This window comes from Lygodium microphyllum, chromosome 23 (assembly GCF_053477565.2).
Source record: "Lygodium microphyllum isolate KBCC chromosome 23, Lygodium_microphyllum_v1.1.10, whole genome shotgun sequence".
NCBI lineage: Eukaryota > Viridiplantae > Streptophyta > Polypodiopsida > Schizaeales > Lygodiaceae > Lygodium > Lygodium microphyllum.
In genome coordinates this window covers 31,262,842-31,283,190 of record NC_141157.1, presented here as the reverse complement: position 1 = coordinate 31,283,190, position 20,349 = coordinate 31,262,842, and the positions used below count along the sequence as shown (strand labels likewise).

General features: G+C 41.6%; 1 protein-coding gene across 7 annotated transcripts in view; it reads right to left on the bottom strand.

Annotated features, from left to right (window-relative positions):
• Positions 1–20,349, bottom strand: part of LOC148016020 (uncharacterized) — a 70,818-nt gene that overhangs the window by 4,984 nt on the left and 45,485 nt on the right. For all 7 annotated transcript variants that reach the window (XR_015688183.1, XR_015688186.1, XR_015688185.1 and 4 more), the window contains 11 exons: positions 8,755–8,862; positions 8,566–8,661; positions 8,367–8,423; positions 4,716–4,862; positions 4,548–4,607; positions 4,285–4,389; positions 4,038–4,199; positions 3,470–3,543; positions 3,231–3,354; positions 3,052–3,143; positions 2,790–2,913 (listed from right to left, as the gene is read on the bottom strand). Coding sequence is in view for 2 of the 7 variants with exons in the window: in XM_087664746.1 (XP_087520872.1) it covers positions 2,790–2,913; positions 3,052–3,143; positions 3,231–3,354; positions 3,470–3,543; positions 4,038–4,199; positions 4,285–4,389; positions 4,548–4,607; positions 4,716–4,862; positions 8,367–8,423; positions 8,566–8,661; positions 8,755–8,862 (1,149 nt within the window). In the remaining 5 variants the exon portion in view is untranslated. The remainder of the gene's footprint in view (positions 1–2,789; positions 2,914–3,051; positions 3,144–3,230; positions 3,355–3,469; positions 3,544–4,037; positions 4,200–4,284; positions 4,390–4,547; positions 4,608–4,715; positions 4,863–8,366; positions 8,424–8,565; positions 8,662–8,754; positions 8,863–20,349) is intronic.

The window sequence follows — 20,349 nt, the reverse complement described above, 5'->3', positions numbered from 1 at the left end:
CCTCTACATAGGAGTTTTGTCTCTCAATCACTGATGGGTGTGGGTGGCATGGCTCCACAGTCTGTGCCATGTTGTCGGTACATCTCTACTCATGAATAAATTGTATAGATCCCAATATTGTGCCTCCGCATATGCTTGTTGTTTATTGGTGAGTCAAGGTCCTTATCTGCCCACAAGCCTATCTCTCTATAATAGATCCAAGTCCGCTCTGGATCAGGAGGTGCTTGTATAGCTCCTTGCACTCCTCATCGTACCACCTGTTGTGGGTATGGTCCTAGGTCTTGTAAGTTCACACTAGTGTGTAGTGTGAGAAGCTCTAGAGAGTGGCTGAGTGTAGGATGGAGGTGAGCTAGGAGGTGAGTGTCACTAGGGGAGTATTATGCTCAAACTGTGTAATTCCATCATAGACACGATGATTGCATATGTCAACTAGCTCGTGCATGAAATGGAAGTGGTGGGCTAGGACTCAAGAGTGGGCAGTGACTAGTACCTATGGGCATGGGGAGGAGGAATTGGTGAGGGATAGGTAGGTATTATCTTCTCCGATCAAACAAGAAGGGATTGTGAAGAATCTAATTGGTTCCATCATCACAATGCAACCTAGTACATAATCCACCATGCTGGAGCTAGTGGGCTGGAAGCAAGTTAGTGTTCCCGACCCAAGCCATTTCTTCATCCAGTTGCAAATAACAAGATTGTGTCGTGACTCTAGCTCTAGTAGGTACTAGCCGTAATGACTATTATCTTCTCCATTATCAATTGATACTCCACCTGTACTTGCCTCCTCTATATCCATCACCTGTAGCCTCCGTGGATCCTCAAAATCATGTGTCACACTCTCTACTCTGCATTAAGGCATTAAAATCTCCTGCCAAGAGGATCTTTCCTAGTCTGGAGTAGTGTACAATCTTAGCATGTCAGAGGTCCCGTGTCATGATGGAGACTCTATCCTATAGCTTCCGTCTAATCAACACCACTATTCCTCCTTATCCTTGGATGGTGCCTTGATGTCTCATGCAACTCCTATATGTGGACTCCCATCCATACCCCTATACTCTAGGCATTCCTCTCTCGGGACTCTCGTGTGTCTCTCTAATCAAAATCAGCTCATGATTCTCCATCACCTCCTCCCCTAGGTGTGTCCATAATGAGCCGTTACAGTTCCATACTATCATCTGCATCTCTAATGTCTCTATCTCATAGGCCATATGCCCCTATTCAACTACCTTGCCATCAATGATGACTCCGCCATCTCAATACACTACGTTCTTGCCCTCCTTTCTAGCCTTGATTAGTCTAGGCATACTCACAAGCATGTGCTCCACTTTCATCCTAGTAAGATAATCGTCCAAATAGATGGGATCCCCTGGGAGTCCGCTTAATACAACCTTTTTCTTCATGAAGGCTATCCTCTCCATCTCATCTCGGAATCTCAAGATGAGTGTACACTTTTGCAGTTCTTTCCCAACTCTCCAGGCTTTGGTAAAGGGAAGTGCATTTTCCTCTTTCTATCTGAGGCATATGCACAAATTCTCACCACCCTCCTTGGGTGATGAGCCCTCCTTGTCCACTATGCCATTTACCCTTACGTTCAATCGCCTTCACTTGTCTCATTCTATTCTTCAAGCGCGGCATTGACAATGTGCACTTACTCCTTTCAATTGTCTTTTTCCACCTCCTTTTTTATATTCTTCTTCACTACCTATACCCATCCTTGTTGTGTAGCCTCCAGTTTAACATCCATTGCATTGGTGATTTCATCCTTCATAGCAGTGATTGTGTCCTCTTGGTTCTCCCCTTCCTCTCATCCACTGCTTTTCAATGCCAAGATTTCCTCTTTTAATTGTTGGATTTCCATTTACAGGGCTGCTCTCTCATTCCTCCATTCTTCCACTTCATTTTCAAGTTCTGTGATCTTCTCTAGATGGCCACTCTGCACTTGATTAATGCTGTTCTTTAAGGTCTTTTGGTATTGCTGATTAGCATTTTCAGCGCTCTCTCGAGTGTGTCTAGCTTTGCATCCATGCTCCCTGTCTGTTTGTTGTGATTATAATCTCTATTTTTATTTTCTCTGTTTTCTTCCCCTCCCTCAGGTGTGCAGATCCAAGCTGAGAGAGACAAGGGCAACTCTATTAGGGGCCTTCATAAAAGCATGAAATGGTGGAAATCGATGGTGATGGTGGGATGGCCCAACAAAACCCCCTTCAGATACAAACTATTTGTTTGGTGAATGATGGTGGGTGGTCTTGCTCCTGATTTTGCACTTTCTAGATGCAATATCTCCAATGGTTCATGCTTCCTCTGTACTACGAGGGTGGAGACATGTCATCATCAGTTTATGTCTTGCCCAGTGGCAAGAAAGATCTAGTCCCTTTTACCTGACATCTGCTGCCATATGGTTGGAACTACTATGCGTCCTTGTGATTGGATATATGGGAAGCCTAAATTTTCGGATCCTGTGCAGCTGCATATGAAGATTGTGTTTCAGTTCCTATGCTTTTGGAGATGTTGGCATAACTGGGCTACCTCAAATGCCTTCATTTTTTATTCCCATTCCAGAGTGCAAAGTCACATTGCTAGACTCAATTATCTTCTTCATTGTCAATTTGGTATCATGCTGTATGCAGGCATTCCCCCCAAGGATGATTGGTCTCTTGGCACACGACAATTTTTCTTCTGTTCCTCTGCTGCCCGTTTAATTTATTTGTGACTTTTGTACTTTTCCAGTTATTGATACAATTAATACAATTACCTTTATGAAGAAAACACACACACACACACACACAGACCTGAGCTTCAAGGTAATGTGGGAAGTCATTTCCTAGCAAGTAGTAATCCCCAGCTTCTCCATCGACAGTGTCACACAGTGACTTGAAATAGTCTTGAAAACCAAATATTCCGTCACGAATCATACTGCATTGGAGAGGTGGTCACATTATTAAAACCTGGACTCTATTTGGCAAGGTAATGGAGAACCAAAAACTCATGCTTTCAAGGAAATTTTTTGCTTTACTACTTTCAGATAGAGGAGAAAGAAAATGGTTGCAATACCCTATCACACGCTGGAATTCACGTGGAGATTGAAAATCCTTGCTTTCTGCCCGCAGATGAGGTACATCAGCAGCTGTTACACCAAATGTAAACTGCAATGCAGAATAACTAAAATCTATCACAAATGACGATACCTTGTGCAAAATTCATGGAAATACAAAAAACTATAACACTACTACCATATTCTCCTCTCCAATTTCATCTCGAATCTCAATATTGGAGCCATCCAAGCTGCCTAAAAGAAGGCAACCATTCATAGCAAATTTCATATTGCTGGTACCAGAAGCTTCAGACCCAGGTGTGCTGTTATTAACATCCAAAGTGAGTCCTTGAGAAAGGTTTCTCTTACTTTGTACTTAAACAAGCTCCTGCAGAACCAGGCTAGCTGTAAGGATAAAGGAACATGCAATTCATTCACCTGATATGTTGAGAAAGGTCACAAGCTGGTATAATCAATTCTGCTACTGAGACGTTATAATCTGGTATGAAAACCTGGAAATTTTACGAATTCCAGCATCAGCAACAAAGCATTTTAGTCTCAACAAATATTGGCAATACAAAGCCCAGAGAAGCTGATAAATAGAGCACAGGCATCTCAATAGCAAGACAACGATGTAAAAGTAGCAGTACCAGGATGAAAAATACACTTTTATGTCAGCCATCATACGTTAGCCTCTGGATCAATATACTGTAATGCGGTTGCTAGGTTGTCTGACAGATCTCTTCTTACTCTTTTCTTGAATCAAAATCTCATTAACTTGCTTTAAAATTCATGAAGTCCCAAATCATCAATATGCTGAGACAATCACTGTGTGATTGCTGCAGTGAATGACCTTCACTTTTCTTTCCATCACTACTGCGTTGGTGTTCATTTTTATTTTCACAATGGGTGTTTCTCCAATATTTTACTGTGATTGTTTCCAATGACTAGATGTACAAGCAAAAAGTAGGAAGATGTCGGTTCAGTTATCAATAATCAAACATACCACTTTGAGGAGATCACCAACATCAGAGTCATTGTTTACTTTCTCACCAACAGCGTGCACTAGTTTAATTATCTTCTTGGCAAACTCATAACCTGGAGCTGCCTTTCCTGCAAAAATGCACACACGTGGTACAACTTGTCTCCTCTCCTCTGCAGACATGTTCTGTTTGACATTCAAATTGACTGTCATGCTCAATGATATGAGATTCCAGACATTATGGATTGGAAAACCTAATGATCTTTCACACCTTAATGCAGTCGTACCGATGAATGATGCTCAGTATATTTAGAAATTGCCTTTTGTACTCATGAATTCGTTTTACTTGAGCATCGAACATCGCATCCACACTAACCTGTAAAAAAGGGCTTTTCAGTGCTGTGACTTCAAACTGTGTCAAGTTGGCTGAACATCAAAGCTTGAAATATGCCACCAATTACAGGCAATCAATTTAGAAAGAAGGCAATATTCCTCAGGAAAAGAAGCATGCTATGTTTGTGTCATTGGAGATACCGTGATGCCACTTATTTTCTTGATGTACAGGGCTAGTCTCCTCTTGTTCTGTTGGTGGGCCTAACAAAAACAGCAACACCACCTTATTACTTTTGATCAAGCCCCTTCCACTGCATTAGGTGCAAGTATTCAAGACATTCCAAAAAGAAAATAAAGAAACATGCGAACCTGGTTCCATTCTCGATGGAGTTGCAGGTTTGCTGCATGTTGACGAAGACCAGCAACAATATCCAAGTCTTTAACCCAAGCTTCTGTGCCAAGCCACTTTGTTATCACCTCACTAAGAGCAGGATTTCCCAAGGCAAGCCAACGTCGCTGCACACCACATAGCCCTTTGATTTTCTTTATGCTACCCCAAAAGAAAACTGCAGATAGATTAAACATATTTGAGCCATCTATCACAAACCCAAATTCATCTACTTGCCACAAAAAATGGGTTGTGCAAGAGTGCACAGCATTCACCCTCTTTTTGCACTAGCCATGTGGAATGCATAGTGGCACACTCGAAGTCCCACTCTTGAGACAAGCACAAGAACTCATCACTCCCAAGGTAAATTTCTTGGAAGTTGTAAGAGGGATTGTGTGAGAGTCAAAGTCCCACCCTTGAGATCAGCACAAGTCCTCATAATTCCCAAGGTTAATTTTTTGGAAGTGGTAAGAGGGATTGTGTCAGATGTATCATACTTAGGAGGTTCTTCATGGCACTAGGACAGGAGATATCTGATCCATTCACCATGTGCTCTCTTTTCTCTCTTTGCAAACAGGCTGGTAGGGCTTTCTTGGTGGACTTGCTAAGTGATTTTCAACACTTGCAATACATGTGTGTGCATTACTATAATCACGGACAATTTCAAGAAGTGAAGGATGCGTGTACTCCAATGGACTGAGTGGTAGTGGACAGATTTCCTAGTATTAGGTTACAAAACTCACAAGTTTTGGGGATGAGGGAAATTTTAAGTGGCCTTTTTGGCAACCATGGAGACATAGAGCTTCAGGCTCCCATGTCGATTGGCATAAGCCATGTGGATTTTGAGCTTGTGACACAGTGCCCATACTCTAGGAGATTGAGAGGTAGATGGAAGAGATTGCGAGGTAATTCAGATCATGTGAGTAGGAGGAGGCTTTTTACATAATTGGTCTAGCATCTTCTTTCATTCAGGGGTTCCCGGTGTGGCATTACAAACTGCCAGATTGGTTCATCTACTGGCCTTTGAACTTCTACTGCATCTCTCCCCTTGAGCTGTCACAAGAATGAGATATGATTGATGACGTTTAATTAGATCATTAGGTCCATTTCTCATTCTCTTGACAAAAGCAAAGGGTGAGGTGATGGCATACACTTGTGTTTTTCTTCATTTATATAGACAGTTTTTATATTTGTATATCTAAGTTGTTGGTGATAATGCTAAGGTGTTTTTCCCAAATGTATCTTCTTGGGAAAATAGAGACCCGCTCATAAGTTTAGCATCAATCTACTACATTCCTCCTTTATTCTAGCCTTGCCAGGGCCCATTCCGGTTTCTACTAGAAGTTGACAGAACTTGGACAACAAGACCCTGGCAGAGCGATAACTTGCTCAACTGTTCATGTGAAATGAACAAGATCAAAATTGAGTCAACTATGTGGAATCACATTTTTTGCAACTCAGGAGGGGGGAGGGGTGATGATAATAGATGAGATATTTGATATCACTATCCCAGGGACACTGTGGCCAGTTAGGGAGAGCAAGCTCCATATTTTCATATGCTCTTGCAGCTTTGGTGATTACTTATTCAAAAAAAATATAACAAATCAGACTATCTGGTGGTTGAGAATAAACTTGATGCTTGTTTTACAGTGGCTCAAATTGCAACCTTCCATGAGAGATGCAATATTGCTTCATGAGAAGGATCTGTCTAGTTTGCATGAGGTAGGGTTGCATTGATTGGTGGACTAGGCAGTGGATGTAATCCAAGATCCTCAATGCAATAACCATTTGCTTGGATGTAATCACTTGAGCATCATAATTGGCACCACCATACTTTCTGATGTTTGTTTGTAGTAGAAATATGCATCTCAAAAAATTATTCAGCTTAAGAATCCTAAGGATGCAACTCCTTCAAGGACCATTCAGTTGTTTGTGGACTTCTATTGAGACTTGCTAAGTTAAGTTCTCTTCAATAATGGCATTGTAAAATCCTGAGTTGGTTCACAATCAAGTTTTAAAAGATATGCATTCTAAGTCAGAACAATTTACAGTGAGGGAAAAGTTGAGGTGGTCCTGTTGCAGCTTCCAAAGGATAAAAATCTGAGCTGGACGGCCTTCCAAAGATATGCAGAAGACATGAAGATCCCAGTCACTGACCTTTGCCAGGAGGCGTGAAGCATTGTAAGCATGCTTGATTCATGGAAAATTGGGATCATTCATCTTGTGCCAACGTTCTGCCTTACATTGATTGGTGTAAGTGGTGACCCATTTCATTTATTATTTTTTACTAAGATTGCAGGAAATGGATTGGCCCTTGTTTTCCATCACTTATTCATCCCCATTAGTGTTGATTTGTTAAGGATCTAGATATTTTCCGGAATATACTGTGAAGATTGGAATTGGTTACAAAAAATTCTTCAAATCAAAAGGTGGTGATGGCAACCATTTGGCTACTGACAAGTCTTTCAATCAGTCAGTTTTATTGCAGCTTAGGAATTCTGTATGTGTTAGACCTTGGATGTCTGATAGTTTCATTAAAATGCAGCAATGGACCGTATTACCTTATGCTTAATGACACAGTTACTGAAACCGTTACATTGACTCGCTCTTTCATGAAAGGATGCCCACCAAGTCCTTTGTTGCTTATGATTAATGCTCATCGTAGACTTTCCCTATATGATAAAATGGCCCATGACAGTGATATCGTGGGATTGAAAGTTCCTTCATACTCTTAGATGCTCAGAAGGATGATTTAGACGAAGCAATCACTGCATGGCAATAGTTTTTTCAGCTTCCAGTATTTGTACCACTTTCCAGAAATCAGTCCTCATGAACTGCAGAGAAGAACACTTACAAAATATAGGTTGGCATTCAGCAAGGAACTATTTCTAGACACTTCGTTTATCTAATATGGGTAGATGTGACACAGCTTTTCTGAAATGATTTGTGCAAGGCTTAGAAACTAATCCATATATGAAAAATTGCAACACTGGGCCTTTACATGTCTGCTTCAAGTTGGAACACTTGATAATTATTAGAATGGTATCCTTTTTTTGCCTTTGCTGCCATGGTCCAAAAAGCTCTCAGGAATTCATCAGACCCATCAGTTAATGTTACACGAGGAAACAAGTTCACAGGCATGCTCAAGCTCGGATTTCTTTTCTAGGCCCATATCACCACTCCCAAGCATTTAGTTCAGGATGCACTTGGAATTCTGGTGTATCTGATGCTAGAGGCTTCTGGGTCATAGCAGCACTCCAGTTACCATTTTGGCACTGACCAAAGAAAAATTCACATTTCTAAAGTGGATTGCAAGCTGACTGAGTTAGCATTTAGAGAGGAATCCCTAACTGGCAGTTTATCCTAACCCAACGGCTGTTTATATCCAACCCCTCTGCATACTAAATTCTTCATATTTAACCTGGAATTACCTCCTTTAGTGTACAGCAGGTGATATTTGTTTTATGTTTCTCATGGACAGGTCTACCTGATTTGATGACAAACACAGACACTTGATCATTACCTTGTGCATTCAACTAATGCTTATTAGATGTGAATGTAGATCAGTGGATGATCACAACAAACAAAATGAGACAAAAATTCTTGAAAAAAACAGTAAACATCTAGCTCACCTGTGTAACACCATTTGTTTTACTTTGGAACTTGTGCGGCCAAATGCTGTAAAAGTCCTGCAATGAATCCTACACTATATTAGCATATGAAGCGTGTCTTCAGCCTGGATGTGAAGGCTGCCCAATCAAATTCAGGATTGTAAACATCTTGCTGAGTTTATAATTACAAGTCTTCCAAAACAAAATACTTAATATATACCTTTAATAAGGCTGCTTTGAGAAAACTGGCATGCATTTGTGAAACTGCATTCACAGAATGGCAAGCCACAAGAGCCAGGTTTACCATCCGAATGCTCTGCGCAAAGATCATTGACAAACTGTGCCAATTAGCAAACCTCCACCATGTCTATATGTTGAAGATTTCTGACACATTGCAAGAGAGACTCACCTTTACTGATCCTTCTTCAACAATGGACAAACGTGCCAACAGGCCAAAATCAGATCCCACTTTCTTTTTCACTTCTTCAAGAAAAGCAAGATTGATCTCGTAAATTATCTGAGTCCAATAAAACAGCAGCAATCATTTATAGAAATTAAGAAGGGTATACCACATTAAAACTTGCACATCTGTAATTCTAGACGTGCTGAAAGCATGGTCTGGTAAGTCTTTGATGCTTGATATAATAATCCCAAAAGGATGCAGCATCCTTTTGTCTTTATTCTGAAGGCACAATATTCTGAGAAAATGGAAGAGTTGTTTATCTTGGCATGAAAGAGAGCACACGAAAACAGATAGCTATTTCCAAATTACGAGAAACAATTTGTAATACATTGCTACCAAGGTATGTGACAAGGATTTTTAAACAAGTGCAACCTGAACTGTCCAGTCAAGTATATATTGACCTGCTGTGTGGGCATCCTCCCAGGCTTTCTGTGATCTTACTCCCAAAAATTTGCTGAAGGTTATCTACTAACCAGCATAGATACTGTACCTTCAGATCCAGTCATAGTCAGTACAAGGTTATCTACTAACCAACATAGATACTGTACCTTCAGATCCAGTCATAGTCAGTTGGACCACTTGATGGCTTTCTGTAGTCCACATGTTTTAAATCAACCCATGAAGCCTCTAGATCATTGTCCTTGCAGTGCAGCCTCAGCAGAACAACCAGTTACCAAGGTAAACAATACATTAGCCCCAAAACACACTTAATTAATGAAGAAACCCTATTATCCTAAAAAGAAACGCAATCCTAGAGAGTTATTGTGTCCCACATCCAAAACGCTAATTTGGGTGCCCTAAACTTTCTATAAATAGGCATGCAACCCACCACTCTCCCTCAATCTCGTTTTTGCAAATTTCAAGAGCCGTATCTCTGCTGCCCACACCTCATTCGTGGAGGACAAAGCAATCAGAGCTTCCCGTTGCTGTTTGCTACCATCTGGCACTTGATTCAAGCCTCCAACTCCACCTATAAGCTGTCGTCTGCATCCTAGAGCTGTCGCCTGCATCTAGGAGTTGTTGCCTAGTACCACAGAGCTATCGACGCCTACTCTCTACACCTTGCATTTGCTGCTGACATCATCAGCTAGGCATGTCGCCATTAGTCCGACATTGTCGCCATCTTCCAATTCCTACGTTTGTTGAGTTTCTCTCTCCTCTAGCTATTGCCTGCACTTTCTGCATAGTTGTCTACTATTTCCAGCTATCGCTCAGTTGTTCTCTCCTCAAGTTCCTACGTTTTTGGTTTTTCTCTCTCCTCACTTCCTATCTGTATAAGATCCAGCCTCTCTGGCTGCATTTGTTGTTGTTCAACACACGAAGGCTGCCTTGCTGCGTTTTCAAGATCTATTTCGGAGTACGACACACTCTCCAACCATAACCTCTACCTCAAGAGTTCAAGGTTCAATATTTACTGCATAGTGTGTTTATTGCATAAGCAATGTATATTCAATAGTCCTTCACTTCATTATTCATTGTATTCATTGTCTCTGAGTTACCCTAACCCTAACCGTGTTCTATGTTTATCAATTTGTGTTTTGTCGTACGATTGGTTTTGTGTTTTTTCCAATTTAGAGCATTTCTTCACATGGTATCAAAGCTAGGTACTCTCTGAGAAACCTTGGCCTTTGATCAAAAAGCTCATCCGCACAAGTAGGAACAACAAAAGGGTCAAATGACTTCGAATGCATTCACACCAACACTCCAATCTCCACAGCCAAACATGGACAGAAACGATCAGGAGTGGGCCTCCCAACTTGCTACTACCCGATCTGACATGGGTGGAGAACCATCAAACTACCATGGAGACCACAAACCATATGAGATTTCTGCCATTGAGTATGATCTCATCCTTATGCATAGGACTCAACTTGAGGTTAAAGGTAAGCCTGAGTTATCTCCTTTAGATTCAGTGCACAGAACTATAATGATCTTGCAATACCTTCAGAATCTCCACTATGGACTGGTCATCTGCAAGAGGAACCTAGCTCCGAGTACACTCCACTTCCATAGTACTTCTTTTCTCCAATGCCACATACGACCCCTATTACGTCTGATTCTATGCCAACTAATTCTATACTTTCTGTTGGATTGCGAGATGCTCGTCAAGAAGGGACTCTTCAAAATAACCTTTTTTTCTGAGTAATGAGGAAGACACGTATTTCTTTATGAATTCAAAACTAGATAAGAAGCTAAAATAATAACTTTTAAGTATTCTTTCCCTTCCTTTTCCTTCTAATGATTTTATTTTCCATGGTCAATCTGGAGTAGTTGCATCTTCATCTAATGCATTTAATGGACAAAAGAAACCAACCATGTTTCCCACAACAACATCTATTACTAATCCATTTGGTCTCCCACCCATCCCTCCCTCATCTTCCATTGCACCTTCCTTTCTACTTCCATTAAGTACACCACATTTACCACCACTCACCACACTGGGGGGTTTCTGCACACTTAGACACAACCTATAGGATCTCTACATATCCATTTCTAGGTGGTGTACCTATGACGCAGGCTCAACTTCCACACATGCTTTCCGCTTATCCCTGTGGGAGTGCAACCCAAACATACTAAAGTGTGGATCATTTGGTACCACAGTTTGCCTCTATGGCATTGCCTAATGGACCATCTAGTCATTATGTTGTGTCCCAGCCGACATTTGGACAAGGCTATCGTGCCCCACTGCCTCCACCTCCACCTACGGTACCATCTAGACCTATGGTAGTTTTGGTATCTCTGCATCAATCAGGACTCATTGGACACCAGCAACCTATTTTTCCACAATTACCCCCTCCTACTCCTTATTTTCCACCACCACCCATATCTTATCCTCCACATTACCCCAACTATCCATCTTCATAGACACCTCATGGTTCTAACACCTCATCCACCAAGCATATTTTTAATGACAAGACTCACTTCAATGGGTCAAACTACAAAACTTGGTCAAACTTGATAAGATATGTCTTAGACTCTCACGGATTTAGTACAAGGGTTGGAACCACAATCTAATCCCCCACTTATTCCATGCAAGGTTGTCCACTCATGGAAGGCTCGTAATACCTCTACTATTGTCGAGCTTATGCAAGGCTTATTGCCTGAGTTTCACTCTTAGCTTCAGCATTTTGACTTAGCATCCGAGCACTGGGCACACTTGACTGACCGCTATGCGGGTTGGGATAGGAAGCATTGCATCAATTTGGATCATGAGCTCCAAAACTTTAAAATCACAAACAAGGATGACTTGAAAGTCAAGTTGGCTAAGTATCGGCATCTCCTTGCTAAGTTCTCAACCACTAGGGCTCCTAAGTCCTCTAACGATCACGTTACCTTGTTCCTTAACAAGCTATCAAGAAAATATTACCATTTTTTGCAACAGGCGATTTCACAGCCTCAGATGCCCACATTTTATGAATTTGAGTATTAGCCTTTGCGTTACACACGGTTGTAAAATCAATTTCATAACATGTCTTGAATAGAGGAGGCTCTCGTTGCATCTTCTCCGAAGGAGCAGCAAGGTAAGGGCAAACAAAATTCAAATCAAAATCAAAATCAAAACAAGGCTAGTAAATCCCAAGGGACCACACAATCAATTCTCAAACCTGGATGGCAGAATGTGCCTAAGAAAAATAGGTATTATCAACATTGTTAAAAGGATGGTCATTATGACGACAAGTGTTGATCTAAGGGAAGAGGCACACAATCAAAATCCAAGAATCAAACCCCCACACCCCAATCAAGTAACCCCCAAGCTCCCAACAAGGGAAGCAAGGTGGTGGCAACACTCAACAAGGGCAGTGGCGAGGCTAGATCCACACTGCTACCAATTAGCCATCACAATCGGCAAACTACTCAACTCCAAAGGGTTTATTTGACTAGTCTCCATGGGCCCACATTGTCTCCTTAGAGACATTGGATGCAAGTCTCGTTCACATCTGCAAGTTGCCTCCTAACAAGGTGGCTGTAGAGGCCCACTTGTCACAACTAAGCACATCAGCACTTATTTGGCTTATGGACAATGCAGCTACCCATCACATGATTCCTATAGAGGACATTTTCATTTTCCAAGCCCTTACAGTCGGGAGAATTCGTATAGAAAATGACTCCTCGATCAAGATTCAAGGCCAAGGTTGCATTAATTTTTCCGCTGACCAAGGTTCGAATCTCGCTTCGCTAGATGATATCTATCATGTCCCGTCGAGGTCCTTGGTATGCAGATCGGACGTTGTATGCTCGCGTAGTGAATGCCGAAAGGTCCCCAAGAACAAAAGAACTCTACTTTTTGCACAAAACTCAAGGTAGAAAGCATGCACGACATAAACAAGAGACCAATTGGATGCAATCTCCCCCCATGCCTTGTGTGAGCGCTCCACAAAGCATGTATTTTATGTATTAATCATCTTCAAGCTCAAATAATAGCCCAAATTACAAAATAGCACGCTTTTGGCTTTTGAGTTTGCTTTAGCACAAAAATAAAAATAAAGCTAATGGGCGGGCGCCCAAAGAGTCATGCGTACCCAATACAATATCCAAATACAAATATCATAATCGTGCGCCCATGCACATACAAAATAATAAATAAATATCCAACGCCTCAATAAATAGGCGCGACAAAATATAGGCGCCATGCCTAAGGTATGCGCCCATCAAAATATAAGTGATAACTCGAATACACACTATCCTCCAATGCTTTCCTCTGCCACTCTTGCTATCTCTACACATCAACTGAAGCATTCACAATCGTTAGTAAAATAATACAATTAAACCGACAAAAGTGAATACCTAGCAGTCTTCAGCGACATAAATAAATCAATTGGTTAGAAATCAATCCTAACCTTAATTTATTACGAGTGCGCACTCTAAACTCATAAACGTTTATTAATTTAATATGTATTTTTCGGAATCACCCGCTATGGAATCACCCATATACACACTAAATTAATGAAACGTCCGAAAAGGATAGGCGTCCCCATCAACTTCTCGCACAAAGAATCCACTTTGTGTATGAGCCCCGGTCAACAAAGTTTACGAAATCCACCGTAAAACCTCACAAAATCCACCGTGAAATATGCCTCCTGGCATCATACCCCCGGGGTGGGATAGCAATTGCCCTCAATTGCTATTAGCTCAATGTGGAGCTAACAGAGTGGCTCTGATACCACTGGTGCACAGATCGGACACTGTATGCTCGAGTAGTAAATGCCGGAAGGTCCCCAAGAACAAAAGAACTCTACTTTTTGCACAAAACTCAAGGCAGAAAGCATGCACGACATGAACAAGAGACCAATTAGGTACAATCTCCCCCCATGCCTTATGTGAGCGCTCCACAAAGCATGTATTTTATGTATTAATCATCTTCAAGCTCAAATAATCGCCCAAATTACAAAATAGCACGCTTTTGGCTTTTGAGTTTGCTTTAGCACAAAAATAAAAATAAAGCTAATGGACGGGCGCCCAAAGAGTCAGGCGTACCCAATACAATGTCCAAATACAAATATCATAATCGTACGCCCATACACATACAAAATAATAAATAAATATCCAACGCCTCAATAAATAGGCGCGACAAAATATAGGCGCCATGCCTAAGGTATGTGCCCATCAAAATATAAGTGATAACTCGAATACACACTATCCTCCAATGCTTTCCTCCGCCACTCTTGCTATCTCTACACATCAATTGAAGCATTCACAATCGTTAGTAAAATAATACAATTAAATCGACAAAAGTGAATACCTAGCAGTCTTCAGCTACATAAATAAATCAACTGGTTAGAAATCAATCCTAACCTTAATTTATTACGAGTGCGCACTCTAAACTCATAAACGTTTATTAATTTAATATGTATTTTGTGGAATCACCCGCTATGGAATCACCCATGTACACACTAAATTAATGAAACGCCCGAAAAGGATAGGTGTCCCCATCAACTTCTCGCACAAAGAATCCACTTTGTGTATGAGCCCCGGTCAACAAAGTTTACGGAATCCACCGTAAAACCTCACGGAATCCACCGTGAAATATGCCTCCTGGCATCAGTCCTAGACTCTCAGACTCATTTAGTGATTGCTTGCAGCAAGGCACAGCCTAATGGCCTTTACCACATGAGCCATTTTCTTACCGAGCCAACTGCCGATGATTCAAAGTTCCATCACTTCTAAGCCTTGGCCACTACACGGGAGCCCACAAACTCTAAGCGTCTTTCGCATTTTTGCTTAGGACATATTGGCTACGACTCTCTTTATGAGCTATCGCATCAAGGAATGGTTGAGGATCTTCCACGCCTAAAACTACCTTGAGAGGTCTATAAAGCATGTCAACTAGGTAGGCAGTATCATACACCCTTCCCTTCGCAATCTACCACCCATGCTAAGGAATCCCTTAGGCTCATTCATGTAGATCTTTATGGTCCCACATCCACTACCGCCTTGAATGGTGCACTATACTTTTTTTTAACAGTGAATGATTTCTCTAGGTACATGTGGGTGTACTTCCTCAAGCACAAGTCTGATACCTTCACTTATTTCAACACTTCGGTGCTACTACTTCATAATCAAACCGGTCGTCGTGTGGGGACTATATGCAGTGATTCTAATGGCGAGTTTACCTCCCACAAGTTCTTTGAGTTTCTACAGGAGCAGTGCATTGCTCGCCATCTCACCTCTACCGACTCCCCTACATAGAATGAAATTGTAGAGCGTAGGAACCGGACACTCCTAAATATGACACACTCTATTGTTAATAGTAAAGCTCCTTGAGCGCCTTTGGGTTCAAACCTATTAACACTTCGATGTATATACTTAACCAATGTTTGATTGTGGCGGTCCCTAAAAAGACTTTGTACGAGGCATTTTTTAACTCTCCGCCTGTTGTTTCTCCCTTCAAAGTCTTCGGTGGTCATGCTTATACACACCTCCGGATGACAACATAGGAAAGCTCACCTCTCAAGCTGATCTCTTAATCTTAGTGGGCTATTCTTCTTAAGTGAACGTCTATCGTTTTTTCGATCCTCGTACGAACAAGGTGATCATTAGGAGAGATGTCATCTTTGATGAGAGGGACACCATGCAATCTTATACACCCAACTCTTCATCCTCACCTTCGCTCACATCATATAAGATTGTGCCTTTTGAGCTGGGTCTACTACCCACTGCTCCTAACCTTCCTACAGGCACTTCAACTCTTAAGCATTCTCCGTGAGGACCATTATCTCGCTAGTACCAATAGACCGTGCGGGATTAGAGGATCCTTCCACCAAATTCCACTCTAGAAGGCCCTAAAAGGTCTGCTCGGCTCACCTCTCATGCTTCATATGTGTTGTTTACAACTAATTACATTGCACATTCCGAGCCGGACTATTGGCATGAGGCTCTCTATGATCTTTTGTGGCATGAGGCCATGGAGAAGGAACTGGATAGTATTGATCGAAATGGAACTTGGAACATTGGTGGATCATTCTCATCACACGCCAATCACTGGCTCTTAGGCCATCACAGTAAAAGAAGATCATCACTAGCTAATAAACGCGTACTCCAAAATATGAGGATCAACAAGACAGCTTGCCAAATGAGGGTTTTTTCAAAAAAACTGATTACAACGGGGTGCTCATGCTCAACAGACTAGCTCGAGTTAATGCAAAGTCACAACTACATCATGTATACAAGCCTCTGAAGGCGGTCGAGGGGGGGGGGGGGGGGGGGGGGGGCGTATTGCCAACTGGGACTACCTGCCTGCATCATGAAGAACAGGTCATGGCCGCCCCAAGTACGCATGAAATGACAACGGAGCTACTGACGAGCCCTGGACTCGCCCTGCACCTGGTCCCATCAGCTGCGGAGGGAGTGGATGATGGAGGTCCAGAGCTCCGCTAAGGTCACTTGTATTGAAAGTCTCTCTCTGCCGAAAGCCTCCTGACACCGCGCCTTCCAGATATGCCATCTAGTGAGACTCCCTATGATCTTCCATACCTCCAAGCGGTCTGATATGGACCCCAGTACCTAGCCGATGTGTAAAGTCTCCAAACCGACCACTACGCACGACCCTGCCTCGATAACGAATATGGCGTCTTGCATCCCGGCCTCATACAGAAGGTGACGGCCCTGGCTGACTACCTACCAACAGAAAGCTCCCCATGAGATATATCCAAGGCTGGGTGCTATACAGCGAAGGATGCGGCATGCTCCTCTCCACACGAGCTGTGCCTCCTCACATGACCAAAGGCAATGCTTTGGGGTTTCCAGAGGCTGCTGTGTTCAGCACTTACAACCTCCCTCCTGCATTTGGGCAAGCCAACTTCCCACCGCCAAGCCTCCATGTGCCACCAGCCATAAGAAATACGACACCCTCCTCGGTCTCTAGCTATTCCATAGGCAGTGCCAAAAGGTCTATCGGAAAGGCTCCGTGATGTTGTGCTCCGCCCAATGCCTGCTACGTGACAGCGCCCAATCCAAATCCTCCCGCATCAGTATGTGTCTGCCAATCTTGGCAGTACACTCCAGGAACCTGGATGGCTTCTTAGCGACCGCAGTGGCCGGCCATAGCCACTCTCCTGGATCCCACTCCAGCTCATCAACTGAACTCTACATCTCAACCACTTAGTATAAGTGATGAAGTTGCTAGAATCATCCCCAACCTGCTGTAAGGTTGGAGAATGCTCCGACAAAGATTTCGAGAGTTGCAATTCAGCTCTAATAGCGGATGCATTCTGTATTTCATATTCTCAAGACAATGTGCATGGATTCTCCCATAAAAATCAGCCATGCATAGATACCCTTAGAGAGGACCCCATCTAACAAACAAAGCAATCAACTGCATTATATACTTCGAAAAACTGCTCATGCAGCAAAAAATATGAATAAACTTGCAAAGGAAAATGGGCCAATAGAGCCTTGAAAGCATCCAACCATTGATGGATCATTTCTAACACCAAAGGCTAGTGATCTGAAAGAACATGTCATGTCTTCACCCACATATTGAGCATTGCTGGAAGGAAAGAGTCACTTTAGCAAACATACATCTTGTCCAATCTAGCCCAAGTATCCCAATGGTGAAGACAACAATATGTAAATCCAGACTCAAAAGGGTGGATGCCAAACCCCCTTTCAAAGCACAAGCTTCTAGGAACACGTCAACTAGATCAACAGAAATAAGCATGGGAGAGAAACTAATTGATCAATAATGAAGAGTGTACCACCAAGAGGCCTGAATTTTAGTGTTTCCATGGAGCAAACCTCAGTTTTCAAGTAAAAAAGAGCAATTGAAACCAAGGGTGACAACCAGCTCATAGGACCTAAAACAATGACCAACATAAAGCAACCATACGAGTCTCAACATCCAAAACAACAGCGCCTCCCATGACTTTTGGTGTACAAACATGATCATAATGCCAACTCGGATGGAGTCTTTTTTCCAAAGCATGCAACGAATAGCTCATGTAATATATCCTCGTGGATGATGGGTCGACACACAACTTCTTTAACTATACGTTGGTTAAGAAGCTACTTTTTCCCAAGTACCTAGTACTCGTGTTGTCTCGCTCATGAATGGGAGTGATGAGGATATGTGGCATACTAAGTCTGCGATGTTTTATTAGAAGTGCAAGGGCATACTACAAAAATAAATTTTCAAGTTATGAACATAAGTAGAGCAGATGTGGTGTTGGGCCGAAAATGGTTGTATAGTTGAGGTGACTTACTAAAATGTGGTTATCAACATAACACTATTGCATTGGAGGGCAATGGTGTGCATGTTTTGTTACAAGGTGAGGAGAATGTTCTGCCATCCCCTCTTATATGTATAGTTGAACTTCATTATTTAGGCAAAAATATGAAATATAAGATGTCTATTTTTATTATGTAATGTCTCCCTTTGTTTCTTCATACAAGTCTTTGTCTTTATTAGTGATGTTGTGGATTATTCTTTACTAGAATCCAATAATAAATTAAGTACATACTTTCTCTCTTCTCTCTTTAAAAGAAAATTTCTCACCGTAGCATTCTCTTATAAACTTTCTTTTCATTCTCTGCAACATATACATAATAAGATGCGCCAACTACTTAACGAATAGAACGGCGTATTTCCTCCTAATTTGTCTCCAGGTTTACCCTTTGAACATAGTGCAATGCATAGTATTGATGTTTTACCTAGGAAGTAAGCCGATTAGTCAAGACCACCCTATTGACTAAGTGCTAGCAAAGCTAGTGGAGTGGAGAAGCAACTGATCTCCAACGAGGATTTATTCAAGCTAGGTTTTTTCCATAGGCTTCTCCAATATTGTTGGTGAAGAAAAAGGATGGATCCATGCGTATGTGTATAGACTATCATGGTCTAAATGCGATCACAATAAAAAATAAGCATCCGCTTCCTCGTGTGGATGAGGTGTTTGATCAACTTACAGGAGCACAATACTTTACAAAGATTGACTTAGGTCAAGGTACCATCAAGCGTGAATACGCACAGAGTCGTTATGCCCTTTGATCTAACTAATGCTCTTGCCACATTCATGATACTTATGGATAGTGTCTTATATCCATATGTTGGAAACTTCTTCTTGTTTTCCTTGTTGATATTCTCATTTGTAGTCGTTTTGAAGAAGAACATTAAAACATCTTCACTTAGTTTTGAGTTGCTCACGAAGCACGAACTTTATGCTAAGGAAAGTAAATATGAACTTTTAAAGACATAAGTTCACATCTTGACCATATCATATCTAAAAAAGGTTGGGGTGAAGAATAACAATGCAGTTTTGACAAATTTAAAATAGGTATTACTATTGCTCCAAGCTCCAATCCTAGCTATAGTGGATCCACGTAGACCGTTTTTGACAAAAACTAATATTAGTGCCACAACCATTGGAGCTGTGCTACTGTAAGAGGGTCGACCTGTGGCTATTGAAAGTAAAGAGCTAGATAAGAGTTAGCAAAATTATTTTACTTGTGAACATGAGCTCTATGCAATTGTCTATGCTTCAAAAAAATGGCACCACTATTTGTATGGTGCTACATTTAAGGTAGTATTTGATCAAGAGAGTATCAAATGGTTTACTACCTAGGAGAGAATTTATTCAACAATTTGATTGCACACTAAGGTATGGAAAGGATCGATATAATGATGTAGGCGATGCTCTGAGTAGAATGCCTGAGATTGACACTCTCATTTACAATATCAAAGTGTGATCTACTAAAATCTCTAAAAGGGAAATATGAGCATGATCCGTCTTACGAAAAGGTGTGAAATGTGGTTAAAAGAAGGGATCGCTCACCAACTCATGCATAAGATGTGAATTCCACACAAGGCTCCTCTCTTACAAGTGAAGCTCAATCGATGGAAGAACTTTATCATCGATGATGGGTACTTACTTCACAAAGGTTGAATATGTGTACCCTCAAACTTAGACACGTGGCACCAATTTCTTTAGGAGTATCATGATAGTCCTAGTATAGGTCATCTACAAATAAGAAAGACCTATGCACATGTATGTAAACACATTTATCAGTCTATAATGCTTAAGGATATAGAGCAATATGTTATTCAATACC